The sequence below is a fragment of the Myiozetetes cayanensis genome, unplaced genomic scaffold, assembly GCF_022539395.1.
Source record: "Myiozetetes cayanensis isolate MyiCay16 unplaced genomic scaffold, myiCay2020 scf3, whole genome shotgun sequence".
In the NCBI taxonomy this organism is placed as follows: domain Eukaryota; kingdom Metazoa; phylum Chordata; class Aves; order Passeriformes; family Tyrannidae; genus Myiozetetes; species Myiozetetes cayanensis.
In genome coordinates, this window is record NW_026087521.1 from 21,926,528 (window position 1) to 21,949,608 (window position 23,081).

A 23,081-nucleotide genomic window follows, 5' to 3' on the forward strand; every position below is an offset into this window, starting at 1 on the left:
TTTTTTTTTGTTGTAAAACAGGAAAATTCAAGCAAAAGGGTTTATTTATTTTTTACTTTTGCTTCAAAAACTCTTCTACCCATAGCCTTCCTCAAAGTTTTATATGATGTACAAAAAAAAACCTTATCCCCTTTCTGCAAGAGAAGAGAAAATGAGCTATCATACACTCCGTGCTTGGTAAGAAAGAAACCCCCTCCCCCCCATTTTTTTCATATAGTTTAAATGCTAGGCAGACAGAAATAACAGAGAAACTGAGGACAAAAGGGCCTTCTGCAAGTCATCTAGTCCAAACTTGTGCTCAAAGCAGTGCAAAGTTCAGGTCAGATTTCTCGGGATGTTGTCATATCAAGTTTTGAATATTGCCACAGATGGAGGCGACGATGGAGGCGACAATAAAGACTCTTTAATTCTTTTCAATATAGTTATCTTGCATATGATTTCACATAATGTCACAATTGTTTAAGAATATGTATTTTATGTATGTAATATGTTTTGTCTTCCTACTGAAGTCGAGAGTGACTGGGAGAGCATCTGAAGTTTTTAATTTTCTAGCTATCTAAAACCTACTCTAATTATATAAACTTGTTATGAGGTAGGGCAGGGAGAGAAAGTCCTGACAGGGCTGACATCTAGCCTTGGTTTATGATGAACACCTATCTTATCAACCTACTGTTAATAAACTCACTAAAACAATAAAGATCAAGATTTATTTTTAACTTGCTTTACTGGCCTGCTTTAGCAATGGCTAAAGGTGATAGCTTGGAAAAATATTAATCAGAGTCAGCTATTTAAAGTCAGAACAGTTTTTTGGCAGTTCCTGCAGGAAAGTTCATCTACCAGCCATCAACCATGAAGATCCTTAGCTACCTCCTGGTTTACCGAAGGCTCCTGCTCATTGTCCTCACCCCGCTACTTTTACTTCCACTTCCACTTATCATCAAAACCAAAGTAAGTAACCTGCTTTGAGAGGTAATTACACCTATATGTATAGACCAGATCTTTTCATAGATAGTTTCTGTTGGAAGGGGCCTTGAATAAATTCATTTTGTTTTCATTTTGAGTTTAGCTTTTTTTTTTTTTTTTGGTCAAAGTGTATTGGCATAGAATTGTAGAGAAGACAGGTTCAATGTAAAATTCTGTACTGGGTGCATGAAGCTCTGAGTCACATATTTGTTTTCTTGTCCAGAAATGATTTTCCCATTTAACATCATCTAGATTACATTGAAAATCCTGCCTTACCTTTTGGACACTTTTAAACAGCTCTGTATGATTGACAATGAAGATGAACTGTCAGGAAGAGAGCTGCATTTACTTTTTTGTTTCATGAAGGATTTTAAGTTCATCACATATTGTGCTGACTGATAGGAAATGATTGAAGTCAATGATCTGATAAATTTCTTATGGTTCCTAAATAGAGAAAAGTCTATGGCAGGACATTTTAGTTTTATTTTACTTGAAATAAATTTTTCTGGCATTCAGTAATTCTTGTGACAACTCCAAGCTGATGAAATAGCTATCTAAAGATGTTGTTTATGATTCAATTTGTTATAGCTCTGATGTCAGTTGAATGAAATGGAATTCTCCTGTGATGCGTTATCACATGTGCATTATACATATCACGTATGACAATACATGAAAGTTAGTTTCAGAAGTCCTTGCATCACAGATAATGGTTACAGAGCAACGTGCTTCACACTCGCATCACAGTTTCATAATTTCAGTTTCCTCTCCAAGAGGAAACTCACAGGAAATTCTTAGTGTGGTAGGACTTAAGTGAGATGAGCATTTGATAGGTAACCGTTGAAATTTTCAAATTGTTTAATACATAACAAAAACTTCTTTCAAAAAGTAAATGATAGCTATAGCTGACTGACTTAGATTTAACATTGTTTTACCAGTCAAAGGTTCCAAGAGCCACATCATTAAGCTTTCCCTTTCCTGAAACAAATCACCTGTGCTGCTGTTGGGTAGTTTCATACCCTAACTAGTGTCACAAAAAGTTCCAAGCCATTTTCCTTAAAAGCATAAATATAAATAAAAAACACACAAAAGAAGCTTCTAGGATTTTAGAAGAAACTAGACTTACTTCACCTCATTACATTGGGCTGTGGCTGCATTTTACAGGCAGAATTGAAAAAGATTCTCCTGGAAAAAAAGCAAAACAAACAAAACCAAACCTCTTCTTTTTAAGGAGTTTAAATAAAAGTCATTAAAATTACAAGTCTTAAAAACAACAGCTGTGTTTCTTGTCAGTCTTGCACAAAGCTCTTTTATTAGATCATATCCTTGCCTTAATAATACTGATGACAAAACTTCATTGATTACAGGAGAGACAAAATTTGACTGTGAGTTATCCTAGAGGCTTAAAGGCTTGCTGGCATATAGACTGTGTTTGTGATTTATGGTAATCCATGGCCTGAGAATGCTCCAGAATAACCTATGTGATTAATTGTCCTTGAAGGATTAGGTAGCTGACTTTTTTCCTACCTTTCCTAAGTGGTAGAATTGAAATAATTTTACTATCTCTTAGAAAAAAAAATTAGAACTGTTTTATAGCCTATGTTTTATATCTTACCAGGATTGTCAATGTCACACAATAAGTACCCTAAATTCAGGTCCCTTGACTCCTACTTTCTCTGGGTGTGGGGAATCTCTCTGTTGACATAGCTGTGATTTTTTCCCCTGGATGATCAACTCATATTTTTGTTGGTGCCTTTTGTATTATAGGAAGCAGAATGTGCATACACATTGTTTGTAGTTGCCATCTTTTGGCTCACAGAAGCTTTGCCACTGGCTGTTTCAGCTTTGCTCCCTGCCATTATGTTCCCATTTTTTGGTATAATGGAATCCAAGCAGGTAAATCTTTTTTTGTCTCTCATTTATATTGTGGATATCAAGGATCAAAACTCCAAAGAAGGAAATGTATAATGTTGAAACCTGTCAGCCATGGAGTGCCAATCACAGTAGTTCTGCCTCAAGACTTGCTTACATGCTTTGTCCTCAGGACTTGTTCGTATTTGTTTAACACTTTTTCCTATATTACGTTTCAGTGCTAAGATGCCAGTCAATAGGAAAATGCTAGTTAGATATAAAACATCTTAAGGTTACAAAGGTGAGATGTCACACTAATGACCCCATGCAAAATGCTGAGTGCAACCCCATATGCAAAATACATCATGTTAAAGTGATGACATCACAGATACTCATACTCTATGTTTAAAGTTGTTATTGTATTTGTTGAATAGATGACAAAAGCAATAAAAGCAACATTTAATTGATGATTTAGTCCATTAAATTGATAATACCAAGTACTAACAGAAATTCAGCATTTAGTTAAAAAAAAATGGTTGTTTGGGTTTTTTTCTGGTTGTTTGGATTTTTTGGGGCTTGTTTGTTTGTTTGTTTGTTTTCTTTAATTTCAGGTGGCATCTGCTTATTTTAAAGACTTTCATCTGCTGCTGATTGGAGTAATTTGTTTGGCAACGTCAACAGAAAAATGGAATTTGCACAAAAGAGTGGCCTTAAGAATGGTGATGCTGGTGGGTGTCAACCCTGCATGGTATGTGCTAAACAATGTCTTAAGGACAATACTCCTTATGGAAATCTATGTATTCCAGAAATAATTGCCTAGTGTTTTTTTAGTAAAAGAAATCCAGACTTTCTTTTCTACTAAAAGTAGATATTTGACTTAATATGATTGATTTGCAAGTGACACTTTATTATTTTGCTGAGCTCCTAATTAAAAGTTCCCCTACAGTGATTCAGTTCATAAGGATCCTTCTGGACAAAAAGAATGGTTAATTTGTGAATAATACAGGTGTCCTGTTTCTTGATGGTGTTTGGAACATTCATATCCAATGCCTTCAACATAAAAACTGTTTTATGCTGATTATTAATTTTTATTTCAATAGTGTTTTCAAAATTCTGGACATTCCCAAAAATACAAGAAGAGCTCAAATATACAGTGAGGAAAAAAAAATCATAAAACTAAACATGTGATGGGGAAGGAAAAACACATTAAGCACAATGTCTTTACTTATGTTTTTTTCCTTTGTCTACATATGAAAAAAAATGTCAAAGGAGAAGAACTTCCCCAGCTTGGATGAGGTGATGAGGGAAACGAAATCACACTCTCTGCTTACTCACTATCATCATGTATTTTACGAAGTGAAAACTCTTTGCTTGCTTTACAAACTTGCAGAAAAGGATTAGGCCCACAGATGCACCTGTCAGCACACCAGTAAGGCTGCCGATAAGGTTTATAGAGCAAGTTTGACTTCCCAAAATACATCATGTTCATGACTCCTTGCCAGGAAGCAGACAATGACAGGAAGCAAATGGTCAGAAAACCAGAAACCCGAGGTCTAAAAAATGAGATGCCTCTTAGGTTGTCTAACTAATAGCACCCCATGGTAATGCTGGATTATTTCTATTCCTCAGTGACTTGTCTGACCTAATTTTAACTATCACATGTATTTTGTTTAGATGTCTTTAGATATCTTTTGATAGCTGGTTGGATTTGACACAGTTGGATTTGACAAAATGCTCCTTACAATCCTGTTCTACTGCCTTCAATTATCTTTGGTTGTGTTCTTGAGCTATGTAGATTTAGTTGTTTTAACTTCTATTTTGTTATTCACTCCTAAATTCTTACCTTTTGGCCAAAATCTTGAAAGGGAGAACACAGGTGGATGGTGTGCCATGCTAAGCTGAGCATTGCTGGGGAACTTGCTGTGGGCAATCTAACCTGCACCCAGCTGCGAAGGAGACCTACAGTAACTCCTGAGATTAGCTCAGCTGGTTAGGGCAGGGTGCTAATAATGCCACAGCCATGGGTTTGATCCCTGTATGGGTCACTCACTTGAGTTGGACTTGGTGATTCTTGTGGGTCCCTTCCAACTCAGATTATGCTGTGAAACTCCACAGGCAGCACTGTAACCCTGAGGAAGCAGTATCCTTCGTAACTAGCTCATCATGTTTCCTGATCATGACAAAGGGATGACAAGATTATGATAAGATGATCTTTGAGGAAGAGGATCTACCCACCTCTCAGCATCTGCTGTTCATTAGTTGTGCCCATGGCAGTGCCCACAGCAGTCCCCAGCCAGCCCGTGTACATTGGAGACTCATCCTGCACAAGGCAGAGTTACCACTGGAGGAGATTTCTGCATTAGAGGTCATGATAGGGGTGCAGCAGTGGAAGTAGAATAGCAGGAGACTTATGGATTTTGCATTATGCATTATTCTGGAGAAGCAAATATATATCAGAAATAGTGTGGCCAGCAGGACCACGGTAGTGATCCAGTCCTGCTGTGCTCAGCACTGGTGAGGCCAAACCTCAAATCCTGTGTTCAGTTTTGGGCCCCTCACTGCAAGACAGACATTGGGGTGCTGGAGAATGTCTAGAGAAGGACAACAAAGCTGGTGAAGAGGCTGAAGCAAAAGTCTTATGAGGAGTGGCTGAGGGAGCTGGGGTTGTTTAGCCTGGAGAAAAGAAGGCTCAGGGGGGACTCTCTACAAGTACCTGAAAGGTACCAAGAACTAAGTACCACTTACTGAATTGTTAATATTTCTTCCCATAACAACTGGACTGGTATCTAGAGGACTTGCAACCTAAGAGATAGCTCCAGGGGTTTGACCTGGATTGTATAGTACAAGATTAATAGCATCAGAGTATAGCCATTTTAACTCTCATTTGAATTCATTACATGTATGGTGCTCTTTCTTCAAAAATGGTTCAAATATAGTATAATTCTGTAAATAAACATTATTGCTTCTGCTTCAATTTACAATATATTTCAACCTTCAACACTGAAATATGGTAATTTCAGTGTCTTTGATCAAGATCATTTTAATTCATAAACTTCCTCAAAAATCAATTACAAGCTTTAAATGTTTAGTGTTTCAAGCTTCCTGTTGAAAAAGTTTTCCATTTATATTAAATAGACTGGTGATAGGAGGTGTCTCTGTAGCAGTCACAGACTCTTCTCTTCTATTCCAGGCTTATGCTGGGTTTCATGGTTAGCTGTGCTTTCTTGTCGATGTGGCTCAGCAACACCTCTGCTGCTGCCATGGTGATGCCAATTGTAGAGGCTGTAGCTCAGCAGATCATCAGAGCCGAAGCAGAAGCTGATGCGCTGGAGATGTCTTGCTCTAACGGCTCCGTCAACCCAGCACTGGAGCTGGACGGTAGGCACGCGGCACAGCTCTGGTCCTGGCCCGTCCTCACTCAGCAGTAACCAACACATGAAATACAATTAAATGGCTGGAGAAGTACTATCATCATTGTATGCTTCATTGTGATGCTCCTCTTGGAATACCATGTGTGATCTCTCTCACGTTCACAAAGATTGATTAAAACTGAACAGGTGCAGAAGATGGCAGTTTCATGAGAGGAGGAGAGAAGGGGAAATGATGGTTTTTCAGTCTAGTAAAATGTCTGAAAAGAAATATGACTGGAGGCTATAGGTGCACTGAGGGTTAAATGTTAGCACAAGAAAAGAGCTCTTTAAGGTAATATTAGGAGAACAAACGAATCTAAACTGGTTTCCCACACAGTTGGATTATAAGTTAGACAGATTTCTCCTCATTAAAAGATTTGGATTCTGGGGAATAGGAGTCATGAAGGAACAGGGCACAACTCAACTTTTTTTTCAGACTGGCACTTCCAAATGTTTTTCTCCTTGAATTGTTCATTTGTCTTTGCATCACTGTCTTACAGAAAACATAGGAGAATGTGAAAACACTGAGTGGAAAGAAAAACAAATTAATAGGTAATTGCTATTAATTTACTAAATTCTACTCTAAGAATTCTTCTAAATAGAATATCTGTTTATTACAATACATGCCTTTTTTTTCCAGATATAACAACCATGTGGCTAATACTGTGTGCACAGTTGAAAAGGAAAATGAAAAAGGAAAGGAACAGGTATTTAAGGTGTCTTTTTATTACACAGTGTAACTTAGTTTTAACCTAAATCTCACTTCTGTGCAACACCTAACATAGCACAGGTAGCAATAAATCTAGTTTCATGTGAATAAGAGATATATGTGTAGTCACACATATACACATAGTTTGCTTATATAATCATGTCATTAGTGGTTTTGTGCTCCCAGTGTATTGTACACAAGATAAACCAACCTCACCAGAGTACAAAGCTGATATATATGGTGTGTATATATATCAGTACATGTAAGGGAAGTTCCGGTCTCAGTAGAGAGATCCTTTATCTGAGACAGATCCTTTTCCTTCATGTGAATAATTGCAGTACCACTATAACAGCAAACCAAACTGCACTGCTTACAGCTATATTGCCAGCAAATTGTCTGGCTCTTCTAAGGCATCCTTGAAAGCTATTTTTGTGCCTCATGATGAGCCCTTCATATATATTAATTGGTGTATATACTTTCTAAGCAGAACCTACCACCTGCTGAAGCAGAGAGAAAAGGCAGAAAGAACAAAAGCAATGGGATTCTCAAAGTGATGTGCTTATGTATTGCTTATTCTGCTACCATTGGAGGGCTGACCACCATCACAGGAACATCAACTAATCTGATTTTTAGTGAGCACTTCAATTCGTAAGAGACTACTTTATTTATATTCATTTTAATTCAGATTTCTAACATTATTCTTGAGCTCTCACATGATTCCCCTAAAACACATTAGAAACTTTACCCTTTGATTTGATATTATTTGATCCTATTGCTTTTTAAAATTATTTGTTAAAGAGAGAAAATGAAATTGCATGGTTGTATTTGCTGTACACAGAAAAATGCTATAAATGATCTGCCAATGCATGCAAGAAGACAGTCATTCTTTGGTTAAGTAGTACTTTACTATTTGAGTAGTTGCATGGAAAAAGATGGGCTTGTCTGAGGAGGAGGGTGCTACTTAGTATGAATAGGACAGGCACTATTAGGTTGTAAAGAACTGTTATTCATTTCTACTTGAAGCAGGGGTTAAGTTTGGGTCTGCTTAGCAAAGACCATCATGAGACTTACAAAAGGTTAAGCATTGTTGAAATGAGGAATTTAAGTTCATTGATAAATGAAAAAGAAAATAATTTGAAGCCAGTCTGAAACTTGCATTCAATGGAACACCTTGTTCTAAGGTTTTCCAAAGCATTTTTTAATATTCCTTCTCATATTTAAGTAGAACTGCTTTGAAAAGAAAATGGCAGATTTCATTCCAAAGCTCTTGAAAAACCAATCGTTCTTGCTGAACCTTTTTTTCCTGCAAACTATTTATTGCCAGAAGTATTCATACTCTAATTTTGAACTAGAATAAAATAAAGTACTATCTTTTTGTTACCCTCCCCCCCACTATTTTGTATTGCACATAGCAAAATGATAAAGACTAGTTATTGATTGCATTTGTAATGTTTTCATTTTCCAGAGAAAATAGGTCTAGAAAATAAACAGTTCAGTGTGTCCTGTCTATCCTTGCCTCAGGCAAGACCTTTAGTAGATAATCCAACAGCAGGTAATCCAACCAGGACTGTATAATAGATAATTTTTAAAAATCATTTAAACTGATTGTTCTGTTTACCTGAGGAATATTTACTCTGGAGATGAAGAATACCCAACTGCAATATTCAGATTACCAGAAATACACAAATATTCAACCCTGTACAAACTTACTGTGGAACCTGGCCACAATAAATTAACACATTGTAATGGAATTGAATTTTTAGCATAAAGTTTTTAAGAGCTTGTTTTATTGCCTAATAAGAAATCATTGCACATGTTACAGGAGGGATCATAAACACTTTAGCAAGTTATGAAATGCTAAGTTGTTATGCTTATGTAAGATGTTTTCTATCTTGCAATTTTTAAATTCAAAAACTGATATGCCTAATCATGTAATAAAAGGTACATAGCCCTGTAATCAATAAATAATGTAACAGCACACTGCTTTTTATCATTCCACTTTCACTGTCACATCATTATGTACAACTGCAATTTAAAGCATTACCTCAAGAAGAGGATTGGACTTTTGGTGTTGTCCCTGTTAGTACTCTAATTGCAATATTTGTAAGCATCACAGTAAGTATAGATAAAATCTAAAATGTGCACGGTACTTGAGAGAGCATTTATGATAAGCATTTACAGCTTCAAAAACCTATGTAACCATCAGAATTATTTTCCTTCTTGCAAGACATGAAATACAAAAGATTGGCTAATAATCAGAAATGGTCATTAGATACTCTGTCTGGAAATTTTTATTTCCATTCTATCTGATTTTTTTGCATCAAGGAGAAAAGCTGTTTAAAGAGACTAGACTGTTCTCACTTTAGCATTAAAAGCTCACTCAGTAGAGTTGGAGGAGCTCAAAGGAAGAGTAATTTCTATTCACAAAGTAAATTGTAAAAAAAGCTTTTGACTCTCTGACATCTTTCACCTTCAAGAGTAAAATAATTTCTTTCAGAAAACCAGAGCTCATTTCTCCTTTTTTTATAAAACCACATTGCAGGGAGAGCTCTGGCTGAATGGCCCACATCTGTGAACAGTAGGTTAAGACAACCTCAAAGAGACAAGGTGACTGGAGAGACAATCCAACTAGCAAATTAACATTCCTGGAAATTAGTAATAACAATTTTGATTTTAATCAGTTTTGAATTGCTTACAGAAGTTTTAAAAATACAAGTCTCCACTGTTGTCTTCTATGTTCATTGGAAGCTTTGTCATTTGTGTATATTTTCTTGTGCTAAAATCTCATCTCATAGACCTGTTTTCTTTCAGATTCTGTTTCTTTTCAGATTCTGTTTCCTTGTAGTACTAATGGTCCTTAATGCTAGTTGACAAGTGGCCCTCCCTTGCCTACAGAACTCAGGTTAGACACATCTCAGTCTGAGTCAGATCTCCAGATCTGTTGCTGATCCAGTGGTCGAATAACTGGCACACCTAGTTCCTGTAGTCATCATGAAGATAAGGAAAAGAATGGGAGGGTGAGGGAAAAGGATACCAGAGGACACCTCATGCTGCCAGCCAGAAGCACTGTCATTCAGCAGTGCATTCTGGCACTTCTCACAAGTCTTCATTCCTTTGCAAAGCTGAACTGAACATGTTTTTTACTTTCATCCAGACGTTACCCAGGTTGCCAGTGCATCAATTTTGGATCCTGGTTTATCATGTCCTTCCCCATCGCAGTTATTATTTTGCTGCTCTCCTGGATCTGGCTCCAGTGGCTTTTCCTTGGGTTTGAGTAAGTAAATTGTGTAATCAATAAAACTAAAAGTAACTGATAGTTTACACCAGGAGTACATACTGCATCTAGGTTTAACAGGTTCAATAGGAAGAAAATGCAGCAACAGTGATTTTGTGTCCTTGATTAGTATGACTTAACCTCTGGATGGAATAAGAATTTTCTAAAATAGAGATCCTTGACTATTAAGCTCAGTGTAAAAAGTCTGTATCAAAAGTGAGTCATCATTAAATAGTGCATGTTTGCAAGACAGACAAACACATTTTGGTCTGACTGGAAGATTCACAGTCAGGAGTACGCCCTTTGGTGGAGTCAGAGATTGTTTTGAATACTTTAACAATACCTGAGTTATAAACCGAATTACTATATTTGTAAATCTGAAGTAAAAAACTTCTACTTTTTCTAAGTTTATGTGTGGTGGTATGTAGGATTGTTGTTTTTCCACAGAGTTTGGGCTTTTACGGTTTTGGAGAGGACATACTTCTTTTGGGCTGATTCTTCAAAGCCTTGCTCTCCATAAGTTCACTAACATATGAGAACATATATTCTTTCCTTTTTCTTGATTGTCATTTTTCTTGATTGTTTTGTAATGTTCTTTTTAACACTGTAAAAAGTCTTAGCCAGGAATGAAAACCTAGTTTGCAGCAAATATTCTGCAGGCTACTCATGTGATACAAACTTTTTCATTCTAAACCAAAGTAAAGCAGAGTCATAGATGACTTTCATTAAATAGCCAGGTTATATATTTGATTGTTTCAATTAGTTTCCATGATAAAAGTTTCATCCTTCCTGGGTAAATGAACTAGTCAAGAACAGGACACATTTTGCTGCAGCCTCTGTCAATCTCCCACTGGATTTTTTTAATTCCAATGTGATCAGTTTGGTGTGTGATAATTAAATGGGAGATATTGCATTGTAAAGTGACATTTTTCCTTTTGTAAAGTGCTATTGGTAACTACTCTTAGAAAAGCTAGATTTCTTGTTTTTCTTCTGTATACACTATTAGTTCATCATCTAATACTGCTGCTTTACATTCCAGTTTTAAAAACATGTTCAAGTGCAGCAAGAAGAAAACAGCGAGAGAAGAGGCCTCATCACGGGTGATTCAGGAGGAGTATAAGAAACTTGGACCAATGAGGTATCTCAAACTATAAATCTGCAAACAAGAGCAACTAAATACAACTGTGAATTTAGGAAAATTATAACTCATTCTGTTTCTGCTATAGCTACCCAGAAATTGTCACACTTGTCCTCTTCATTCTAATGACCATTCTGTGGTTCACCAGAGATCCTGGATTCATCCCAGGGTGGTCTTCACTTTTCCCAGAGTAAGTAGTCTCTTTTGATACAGCAGCAAGTACTGTACTGTGTCTTAAATACATACCTTCTTTTCGTCTCAATTCTCAAAAATTAAAATATTTTCAATATTTCAGAAATATTCCAGGCTGAAATTCATGCAAATCTTTGTAGTGTATACTGAATAGATAAACTCTAGAGATTTCATATATGCACTTGTGCAATAGCTGAAATGTGTTAAACACATTTCAGGATAAAATCAAGTGCCTCCTAAGAGGGATTATGCCTAGGTTTTAGGCTTGATCTGGTGAGGAAGAACGCATGATGGTTAATGTCACAATATCCCATTTCCTCATCAAATGTGAAATTTCAATAATAAATCTTTGATTAGAATTTTTTGATCTCCTGCATTTAGTGACAACCACACTAGTATGCATGCAGGCCAACATCCCCTGCTGCAGCAGCTCAAATTAATGCTATAAATTACTTTCTGTTCATACATAATTCCCTCAACATCACAGTTCAACTAACCACCAAAAACCTAAGAACTATTACATTGTTTTGCTTTCTGCTTCAAGTTCCCCAGGATCACCTGGATTTTTTCCCTAAGTAATCAGTTAGTCTTACAGGAATTTATAATACTGTGATATCTCCTTTTCTCTTGCTGTACTTCCTACAATTTCAGTTCTTTTTTTTTCCTGTGATAAAGGTCTGACTTTTTGCTGTGGAGTGGTGGGAAGTAGTTACAGGATTGGGACAAGCAGGACTTAGTGCTGTTTAAGTCCTTCTGGACTTAACATTAATTATTGGATGGCCCAAAGGCCAGTGTTGGACTAGGATGTAATTTTCAATTTTGTTTTCCTGTGTGTTTGTCATAAATGAAATGTGAACCCATATCCATCATGCTTTCTCTGTTTAAATATATTTCCACCATTCATGCACTTACACACCTTCCCCAGTGCTCTTCCAGAAAGTCTGGGAGAGGATGTTACCAGGAATAATTGTAGCACTTCAAAGATTTAAAGGGTAAAGCAAAAATTATTTTGTGCAATAATTGTCCTTAAAAATAATATTAAAAACTAAGATTGTTTTAAAATTATTTACTTTTAAATATCAAAAAAATTGCAAAAGAACATTTACCCTCTCCTGCATAACAACAGCAGAGCTGATGATCATTGTCTCATAGGAAACACTGTATTCTTGAAGGGTGTTTGGAGTGTTGACCTAATCAAGCAATCAATCAGCTAGCTAAGCAATCAGGCTGGCTTGGCTTCTCTTTCTGCTTCATATTAATATTTAGTGCTCATTGAGCACTGTTTAAAGAGCTACATCTGATACTGAAAAACAGGCATTGTAAACAACCTTCCAAATATGGGACTTATGGCTCAAATTATTCTTTTTGGTCCAGAGAGCCACATATTCGTATTTGAAGCTAGTTACCATTGTCTGAGGACTCTTTTCACTGGCAGGGAAATACAGAACATTCTCAAAATAAGCATGGTTGCAGGTTCTTCACAGGGACATTACTTCATGGATGCCCTCTAAAGTTTTCCTTTTGAAGGGAATGCAAGCACATGTTATGTCACATTAGGCTGAATCATGTTATAACTTGCGTGAGGTAGTCTGAAGAGAAACAAAGCTTCTGTTACACCCTTTAAGGGGAAAGAAAGCATTTCTCACTATTCAGAACTTGTGTATTTCTAGATAGCTTTCCTTTATTAATCAATTATATTAACAGACATAAACCCAGGCAATTAGGTTAATACTTTTCTGAGCAGCAAAAACTCAGCCGAGATACATGAGTGGGGCGAGGATCCAGTGCAGGTACAATTGGGAGCAAGCCATCTTCTTCTTCAAAAAAAACCAAAACAAAGAAACACAACAAAGAAACAGGAAGAAGAGCTCAAATTCCAGGAACTGTGTTTCTGTCACTATGATGCAACTTCTGTGGGCTTCTTGCAATGCAATGAACTGTAGCTCATATCTCTTGCACACTTGCTCCTGAAGGCCAATGCATACAAAATTGTTCAGTGTTCTGGATTTAGAGGTACAGATAGGCATGTGCACAACTTCCTTAAGTTTATGGCACAGGAAACAAGTATAAGGAAATTGTCTCCACCCTTACAGAAATCTGATAGTACTTGCTTTCCACAGGATCATATCCTGCAGTCACAAGCAGGCCTTAGGGAGTTCTGTCACATGAAAAGAGCGTTGACCTCATGAAAAGCCACAATATCAGAGCTATGAGACCATCCCACACCAGTGAGTGATTAGCTGGGAATCATACCACTCTCTGGCTCTTATACCAGAAAGGCCTGTCTGATCCTTTATTTTAATATACTGAAGGTCAGAAGAGCTACATTGTTCTGCGTGTTAAGCCTGGTAGATACTTAATTTATTAGAATATGAATTTCCAGAAATAAACCAGTCTTGATGTCAGAGTGGCAAAGCCCATGTTCCTTGGATTTTGGAATTTACTCCTTTCCTTGATAGTCTATCCTGGTGGCCAAACTAAGCAAAAACAAACTCACACCTGCTTTCTGTCTAAATATAACTTCCAGCTACCTGTTCTTGTTGGATTAAAAACTTTTCTGTGATTGCTGCTTTAAAAATATATGTATAAGGTAATCATATGTCTTTATAAGCTTTGTTTGACAAACTAAATTAAATATTCCAAGTTTTGCTTCAAAAAAGAAATTCCTATCATTCCTGTCATATCATGTTCATGTTCTCAGCCCCGGGTGCATCCTCACAAGTTACTGAATATCCCTTTAATATGCAAATAATGATATTTTTGAAATCCCAGCAGAATACTCATATTTAATCATGATACCTTCCCACTTTTTAAGCTCCTTTTTGTAATGTCAGCCAATTTTTAATCCACATTTGTGCTGTATCAGTGCTGAGTAGAGCTCATTTTTAGCAGCTTCATCAGATGTCTTTCAAAAATAAATTACCTTTACCAGAAAAATTTGTAAATCTATTAAAGACTAATCCTTCCTTTGCTGTGCTGCCCTGTGCCTGTTACCTCCCCTGGGAGCAAACAGCAGGATGTTTGAATAAATATTGTATAACAATACTGAGAGCAGCACAGACTAAAAATGCCTGTTTCCTCCCCATCTGTTGACAGCATAGGATCACATACCATTTCTGCTATAGCAGTTTCCTTCTATGTCCTGGCCTGATTCCAGGCTGTAGAGTATTAACTTCAAATAGATGAGTTCCAGGGTGGCCTTTGGCCAAGTCTATAGGAACCTTGTAAGAAATGGTTAAGTTCAACACTGGGCTGCAGCTGGTTACAGCTGATCTCTGCAAGGTGGACTTCCCTCCCCCTTCCTTATATTGCTGCCTGAATGTACTCATGCTTTTTTTTGCATGGTTTATTGATTCCTTTAAGTCTAATACAAGACCACTCTGTATTTTTGCCCACAGCCCTGTTCTCTACAATGATTTCAGTTGCAGTCATGTGAGATCTCCTGAATCAACAGGCTTTTTGCTTTCTTATACCACAATAAGATTTGCTGTCTTATAAACAGGTAGATGCTGTATCTGCAATTGTATTACAACTTGGATAAATGTACTTTGAAAAATTATTATCTTATTCTGTTTGGAATAGCATCATGTGTGTATCTTCATAACAGTATGACTAATGGTAGGATGCTGTGTGTGTCCCAAGCAGGTTTTTTGAGAATGGTGTTTTGCATCAGGAATACTAAGTTTTGTGAGCAAAAAATTGCACCTCCCTAGTTCAACAAGCATTAAGTGCAAAGTGTAAATGCAAGGTGGGGAGGAACGACCCCTGGAGGAAGGGGGCTGCAGGGTCATCTTGACAATGGTTAAATCTGCAAGGTATGGAGTAAAGACGAAAGAGTCAGGGTCTTCTTAGGGGTACTCTCTGACAGGATGAGAGACAATGGGCAAGCACTGAAACTTAAAGGACTCCTGAACATCATGTAATATTTTTTACCTGTGATGGCAACCGAGAGAGGTTGTGGGGTCTTCATTTTTGGTGTCTGGACAGAGTCCTGAGCTGGATGACTCTGCCTGAGCAGGGAGGGGTTGAACCAGATGACCTTCCGAGGTCCGTTAACAAACTCAACCATTCTATGAAAATGCGGCTGCCTAGAAGAAAGTGGCGGCATAAATTGTTTCTGTGTCTAGATCTTGCCTTAAGAAATCCTAGCAAGTCTTGAGAGAATGTAGGATAGGATCCTAGAGGAACAGATTTTAGATCTTTAGACCCAGCGCATCTGATCCTAGGATAAGGGTGATATATAGGCAGAACCCTCTGCCTATATAACCATAACAATTTAATAATTTTTTTCAAAATTTATTTTCTATGCAGGCAGACACTAGGAAGCAGGAAACACAAAATATTAGAGAATCACTTCAACTTCTATGGCAGCTTCATTTTGTGACATTGATAGCTAAAACTATGCTGGTTTTGGTGCCAGTGTATTATGCATATTAAGCTTTTTTTGAATTTCATCTAACCAAGCAAAGGGATCTATCAGATTATACATTTGTAGCATTAAAACCATGAGGAATTTTTTTTCTTTTCAGTAAAAAGCCCTTATTTAGTACAAAACATTACACTGCTGGAAAGATCTGCTAGGAAGTTATTATTGGACCTACTGTAGCTGTATATTCAGAAAAGCATATGGTCTGAGGCTAAGAGAACAAATATATTGGTATATTGGTTCAGAAAATCTTATAGAACTTGGAGAAAATAGAAAAAATAACAAAAGAAAATGTTTGCTTTAACTTTCTTCAGTAAAATTTTTATTAGTTTTTAATTACTATCTTGAATGAAAAGACAGACTGGAATATGTCACCATCTAGCAGTCTGTAACAGACTCAGATGGATGTGTTAAAATGACCTTAGAGCTCAGCTTGGCACCTTGCCTGATCTTAGGGGTACTCTGTATAAATTAGAAGGATATTGAATCAGTTTAAGAAACAGTAGTGCAAACAGTTCTCAGGCACTGGAAGTGACCAAAACAAATATGACCTTTGTGACTATGACCCTAGTAATGAGAGCCTTTGGAGGATGAAAATTAAGCTCTGCTGCATTTTCTTAGCTACAAAAACATCACCCTTTCTGTGTTGCAAAATAACACATGCTTACTCAATATGCTTATTTATGACTTTAGAGGGACTGCACCAAATATTTTTACAGATGTGATGAGTTGGCCATGACTGTCTGCCAGGTGCCCACCCAGTTGCTCTCTCCTGCCCCTTGTCATCAGGACAGGGGAGAAAATAAGGTCAAAAAGCTTGTGGGTCAAGATAAAGACGGGGATATTGCTTATCAGTTTCAATCATGGGCAAAACAGACTCGATATGGGAAGAATTAATTTAATTACTGACTAAAAATAGAGTCAGATGGTGAGAAACAAAAACAAAAACTAAAACCCTTTTCACCAACCCTTTTTTTTTCCAGGCTCATCTTGACTCCTTCATTTCTTACACCTCTGCCTCTTTTCACCACACCAAAAGGTGCAAGGGATGGGGAATAGAGGGTTCAGATCAAGTCTACAGCAGCTCTTCTCTGCTATTCCATCCTCCTCTTCAATTGTTTCCCCTTCTCCTCCTGAATATGTATATTTATGTGGTTTTTTTCTTTTTAACTTCTCCTTAGGTATAAAAGCTATATTATGGATTCAACCGCTGCCTTATTGATAGGCCTCCTGTTCTTTATTATTCCAGCAAAAACGTTGTCTAGGACTTCAAATGGAGAAAACAGTTGAGTATATTTTGATGTAGATTTTACTACAATAAGGTACCTAAGATGCTACGATAAATATAACATATTGCACTGGTTAGAGGAATGTTGTTAAGTAATTATGCTAAAATCTTAATACAGGATAAAATTCTCCTGGGATATAAAGCATCCCTGGCCTGGAAGTCAGTGCCAACAATTATGCAATGTGAACAGCAGGAGCTAGTGCTGTGCAGGAACCTGCTGCCTGCAGCCCATCGTCAGCAGTGGAAACCTTTCCATTGACAGCAATGAGCTTTGAAGTGGGACTGAATGGGGCAGGACTGGTCTTATTTTCTGAAAATTTACTGCTTAATTAAGGTACCCTATAAAACTCAAAATGATACATTAGTTCATAATCATGTAACTTTTCCTCTTCAAAATGAAATATTCCCTAAAGTATACTTCTGGCTTGTCCTCTTTATGCATTCAATTGTGCTTCTGAAATCAGTGAGATCTGGGGGTTCATAGAGTATGCAAGACCAGAACCTAAATGAACCTAAGTGAAAGAGCCTTTGCACAGCAATCTGTCTGAATAGTGCAGTCTTATTGAGTAAATTAAACTCATTGATATCCCACAGCTATCTTCCACATAGGGAAGGAGGGGAAAGGGGTCACTCTTCCATTGGCGGAAACTGTTACAGCTCTTATGTCTCCAAGCTGTGACAGTTTTCCCCAGCTAAAGACCTATCCCAGGAAATGCAGGTTGATTCCATCAGAGACTTTCTTCATGTTATAATGGTGAGATTTTTGCCTTTGAATTTTTCCCAAGTACTTCTTCAGAGAGATTATTTCAAGAGCTTGTCAATATGTTTTTAAATGTTGTTTGGGGATTTGTGGTGTTTTTTATTATTTTTTTTTTCTCTAGCTGTTTTTGGTTACACTCCACTCATTACTTGGAAGGAATTTCAGTCATGCATGCCCTGGGAAATAGCTATTCTTGTTGGTGGCGGGTTTGCACTGGCAGACGGCTGTGAGGTAATGCAATTTATAGAAGATACTGAACAAATAGCATGACCCACATCAGGAGCAATTGAGACATGCAGTGAATTCAGTTATTCTCTTGTTTTAGCAAGTTATTCTGTAGCAATATTGAACACTATAAATGTGGTGAATATTCAAGATATTCAGAAAACAGGTTTACAGAAAAAGAAGCTTCCTTTGTCTTCCAAGGCAATGATGACTACTGTGTGTTATGTAATTTAATCCTGATGGCAGTGGTAGTGGTGAAGACACACTGTTTCCAAAGCCTTAGGGTTAATGTCACATGTCACTGAAGTACCTCTTTTTGAACCATGGTGGTTACTCAAGTAAATCAAGCAGGTTTGGACCCAGACTGTGGTTATGGAGCCTGATATATGCATATTACCATTTTCTGATAAGACTCCACTAACCGTCTCAGAGGTGCAAATATAAATAAATGGAATATAGTTTACATGGGCTCCTATACGGTACAACTGAATTAGAAAAATGGGCTTAAAAATATGTGGTAGGAATATGGAAAATGTTTCCAATGTTTTTCTCTTCTACATAAATATTTTACAAGTAACAGATGAGTACAGTCTGTTCTATACCATTTTTTAAATTTTTCTTACAATGACTTGCTAAACATAATCAGTGTTATCATATTCCTTACACAGGTTTCAAATCTTTCTGAGTGGGTAGCAAGTAAATTGACCCCTATAGGATCATTACCATTGTGGTTGATTATCCTGATATCCTGTCTTATTGTTACTTCAGTAACAGAAGTAGCCAGCAATGCAGCTACCATTACGATATTTTTGCCCATACTATCTCCTTTGGTGAGTATAAAAAATGTTATTTTTAATCAGAATATGCTTTATCATCCATATAATAATACAACTGCTTAAAGAAGCAGTTTTAAAAAGTCTCCATAAAATATGTCATTCAGGGTTTTTTCCTGTTCTGTTTTGTGCATTGGATACTTGGTTGTTAAAAGTATTTCTTACAAGGGATGTGGAAAAATTAGTAAAATTAGATAAAAGTTCATGTTGTGGTCTAAATCCAGTCAGCAACCAAATACTACACAGCTGCTTGGTCACTCCCTGACCAGCATGATTGGAGAGAGAACTGAAAGGGTAAAAGCTAGGAAAGTTATGCATTGAGATAAAGGGAGTTTAACCTGGAAAGCAAAAGCTGAATATGCAAGCAAAGCAGAACAAGAAATTAATTCACTGCTTCCCATGGGCAGGTGGGTGTTCAGCCATCTCCAGGAGAGCAGGACCCCATCACACATAGCAGTTACTTGGCAAAACAAATGCCAACCCTCCAAACATCCTCCTGCTTCCTCCTTCTTTCCCCTACTCTATATACTGAGCATGTTGCCATATAGTATGGAATATCCCTTGAGTCAGTTTGGGTCACTTGTCCCAGCTGTGTCTCCCAGCAATTTCCTCCTCAATCCCAACTTCTCTGCCAGTGTGGCAGTAAGAAAAGTAGAAAAGGCCTTTGCTCTGTGTAAGTACTCCTCAGCAGGAACAAAAACATCTCTATATTATCAACATTGTGTTCAACAAAAATCTAAAACATACTAACCACTGAGAAGAAAATTAACTCTACCCCAGCAAAATCCAACACAGTTCAACACATGAAAATTGATGCTGTTATTACTATCTGTGAATATCTGAAGCTCTTAAAAAGGACATCTCTCTTAGAATTTCTTCAGGACTGCATCTTCAGCAAAAATGGTTAACGGTGTAGGTTGTCAGCAAAGAGAGGGCTAATAGATGTGCTTTACACATAATTCTCATTTCTTCTGTCCTTAGCTCAATTCTGCCCTTTCTTCTCATCATTTTCATCAAAAGATCTGATTCTTTCTTCTTCAAAACTTACTGATTGTCTTCTACTCTGTTGATTTTCCTCTTGGCCAGCCTAGACATATATCTATACCTTTTCCCTCTCTTTCAAAAAAGTGTTAGTCCTCTTTTCACAGAATCACAGAATCATTTGGGTTGGAAAAGACCTCTGAGATCATCATGTCCAACCTTTGATCACCACCTTGTCAACTAGACCACAGCACTCTGTCCAGTCATTTCTTGAACACCTCCAGAGATGGTCACTCACCACGTCCCTGGGCAGCCCATTCCAATGTTTAACAACCCCTTTCAGAGAAAATATTCTTCCTGACATCCAGCCTGAATCTCCTCTGGTACAGCTTGATGCCATTTCCTCTTGTCCTAGTGGTAGTTGCCTGGGAAAAGAGGTCAACCCCTATCTGGCTAAAACCTCCTTTTAGGGGTTTGTAAAGTGCAATAAGGTCACCCCTGAGCTTCCTTCTCTCCAGGCTAAACAACCCCAGCTCCCTCAGCCTCTCCTCATAGGACTTACCCTCTAGACCTCTCACCAGCTTTGTTGCCCTTCTCTGGACTCGCTCCAGCACTTCAGTGTCTTTCTTATGAGGGATCCAGAACTGGACAAAATACTTCAGGTGTGACCTCACCAGTGCAGGGGTCACTGCCCTGGTCCTGCTGGCCACACTAATACAGCCCAGGATGCCCACGGCCTTCTTGGCCACCTGGGCACACTACTGGCTCATGTTCAGCCCACTGTCAACCCCAAGGTCCTTTTCAGCTGGGCTACTTTCCAACCACTCTGCTCCAAGCCTGTAGTGCTGCGTGGAGTTGTTGTGACCCAAGTGCAGGATTCAGCACTTTGCCTTGTTGAACCTCCTACAGTTGGCCTCTGCCCATTGATCCAGTCTGTCCGATCCCTCTGCAGAGCCTTCATACTCTTCAGCACAATCAACAGTCCCACCCAACTTAGTGTCATCTGCAATTTTACTGAGGGTACACTTGATCCCCTTATTCAGATCACCAATAAAGATATCAAACAGAATTTAATCCCTCACTGAACTCCTGTTATGAATTGTATAGACGTGCAACTTCATCATCTTGCAGTGTTTTTCCTTCTTGTGCCTGTGTAATGTGAGCAGCCTTTGCAATAGCCTTATTTTATGGACTCAAGTACAATCAGAAAACATCAGGCGTGAATTTAAAGAACAATCTTTTCTCCTCTGAAGCATTCTCAGATATAATTTCAAAAAATGAGTTACTAAAAAAAGTTATTTCTCACTATTTAAACTAGCAGTTCTATTTACAGTTCACTTCTGATAATATAAGAAGTTTGCATTTATGTATTTAATTTGGCAAATGCATCCCTTGACAGCTCTACTCTCTTATTTTTCGATAGGCTGAAGCCATTCATGTGAACCCACTTTTCATTTTGATACCTGCTACCTTGTGCACTTCCTTTGCATTCCTGCTTCCTGTATCAAACCCATCCAATGCCATTGTATTTTCATATCGTCATTTAACTGTTATGGACATGGTGAGTTTTAAACAAAAGTCCCTAAAGGGGATTTTTAACATTTAAAAAATTTTCTTCAGTATCTTGATGTAAGTTTCTGTTTTCTTTTTCCTCTTTTTTAGGTGAAAGCTGGTTTGGGCGTTAACATTATTGGAGTTGCTGCAGTTATGCTTGCAATTATGACATGGATAGTGCCTATATTCGATCTTTATACTTACCCAAGTTGGATTCCAAACATTCCACCTACAAATGGCACTGGGCTGTAAAAAAAAAAGTTTTGTTTCTTTTCTTGCACGTGGTGAGTCACTTAAAATGTTTTTTGTCACCACAATGATAAGGACTTACATTACTATAAATGCCGTATTTCACAGTGCCAGAGAGTGATGATCCAGTCTGAGAGTCTAATCAGGAAGAGTGCTAGACTTTCCAAATACCACAGCTAGATCAGGTTTCTAATCTACTTCAGCTAGTCTGAATTTTAATATCTTCATGTTATGAAGGAAAAAAATAAATGTGCATAGCCATTATCACTGGCAGTTTGCCCCCATTCTCAGGGTAGCAGAATAATGAAATGTAAATTTTATTATTTCAAATACATGTTCTTGCTATTTCTTATTTGGGGGTTGTCAGAGAACATATTAGTTTTCTGTTTTCTAGATTCAAACTCTGTTTGAAACAGCATTGATCACAAACAAAAGATCAGGCAGAGGACTTTCTTGAACACGTAGTTTACGGACCTGTCAAAAATGCACAGAAAAACGGAGAATAGCAGCATGACCACTTAAACAGCACTTTATCTCTTAAGCACCTTGTAACCTGGAAGGAGAATACATACTTAAACATATGTTTAGTCTAACTGCTCCCAACACCTCACCAAAACATGTCATCGTTGTTGTAAAAAAACAAAAGTAAAAAAAATTAGTATTTGTCTGGATCGACATATATTGATAAATCTGAGTTGATCTGTATAAATGGAGACTAAATTATCATCATATCTCTCTGCTAAAAGTAGAGATAAATCCCCTTGATGACTGAAACCATAAGATAGAGTGCTGAAGATTTGACACTCAAACTGTCGATCAAGTGCAGTGCATCTTCGCCTGGAGGTTCATGATCTCTACAGGACCGGTGGCAGTTTAAGGTTACTAAACTGTGTTGATGTTGTAATGTTCTAAATACAAAACAGTGCAATGTAGTCAGAATGGAAGTTGGAGTTCAAAGATACCTTCAAATAATGACGTTCTATTTGGTTGTTACATGTTTTTCTCCACAAGGACTATCACCTTACCTGTTGGGAAGACAGGTGATAATTTGTAAAGAGCATGTTGTTAGTAGTCTGAATGAAAGCTGCATGTATTTAGCTTGGATCATGCCTTGGGACATCTACATGATAGTTGCAAACCTTAATCTGTCTTTTATAGATAGTGTAAGTTATCCATTTTTCCTAAAAACAACCACCAATAAATGCTTTTGCTTTTTGATTAGATGGTTTAC

General features: G+C 37.5%; 1 protein-coding gene across 1 annotated transcript; it reads left to right on the plus strand.

Moving 5' to 3' along the window:
• The first annotated feature begins 832 nt into the window (after positions 1-832).
• SLC13A1 (solute carrier family 13 member 1) lies at positions 833-23,068 on the plus strand. The gene is made up of 15 exons (XM_050324375.1): positions 833-948; positions 2,728-2,856; positions 3,423-3,559; positions 6,002-6,189; positions 6,722-6,773; positions 6,862-6,928; positions 7,418-7,578; positions 10,085-10,204; positions 11,244-11,342; positions 11,431-11,532; positions 17,142-17,245; positions 18,130-18,239; positions 18,902-19,063; positions 21,471-21,608; positions 21,710-23,068. The coding sequence occupies exons 1-15, from the start codon at positions 850-852 to the stop codon at positions 21,851-21,853; spliced, it is 1,812 nt and encodes a 603-aa protein (XP_050180332.1). The 5' UTR covers positions 833-849; the 3' UTR covers positions 21,854-23,068.
• The last annotated feature ends 13 nt before the right edge of the window (positions 23,069-23,081 follow it).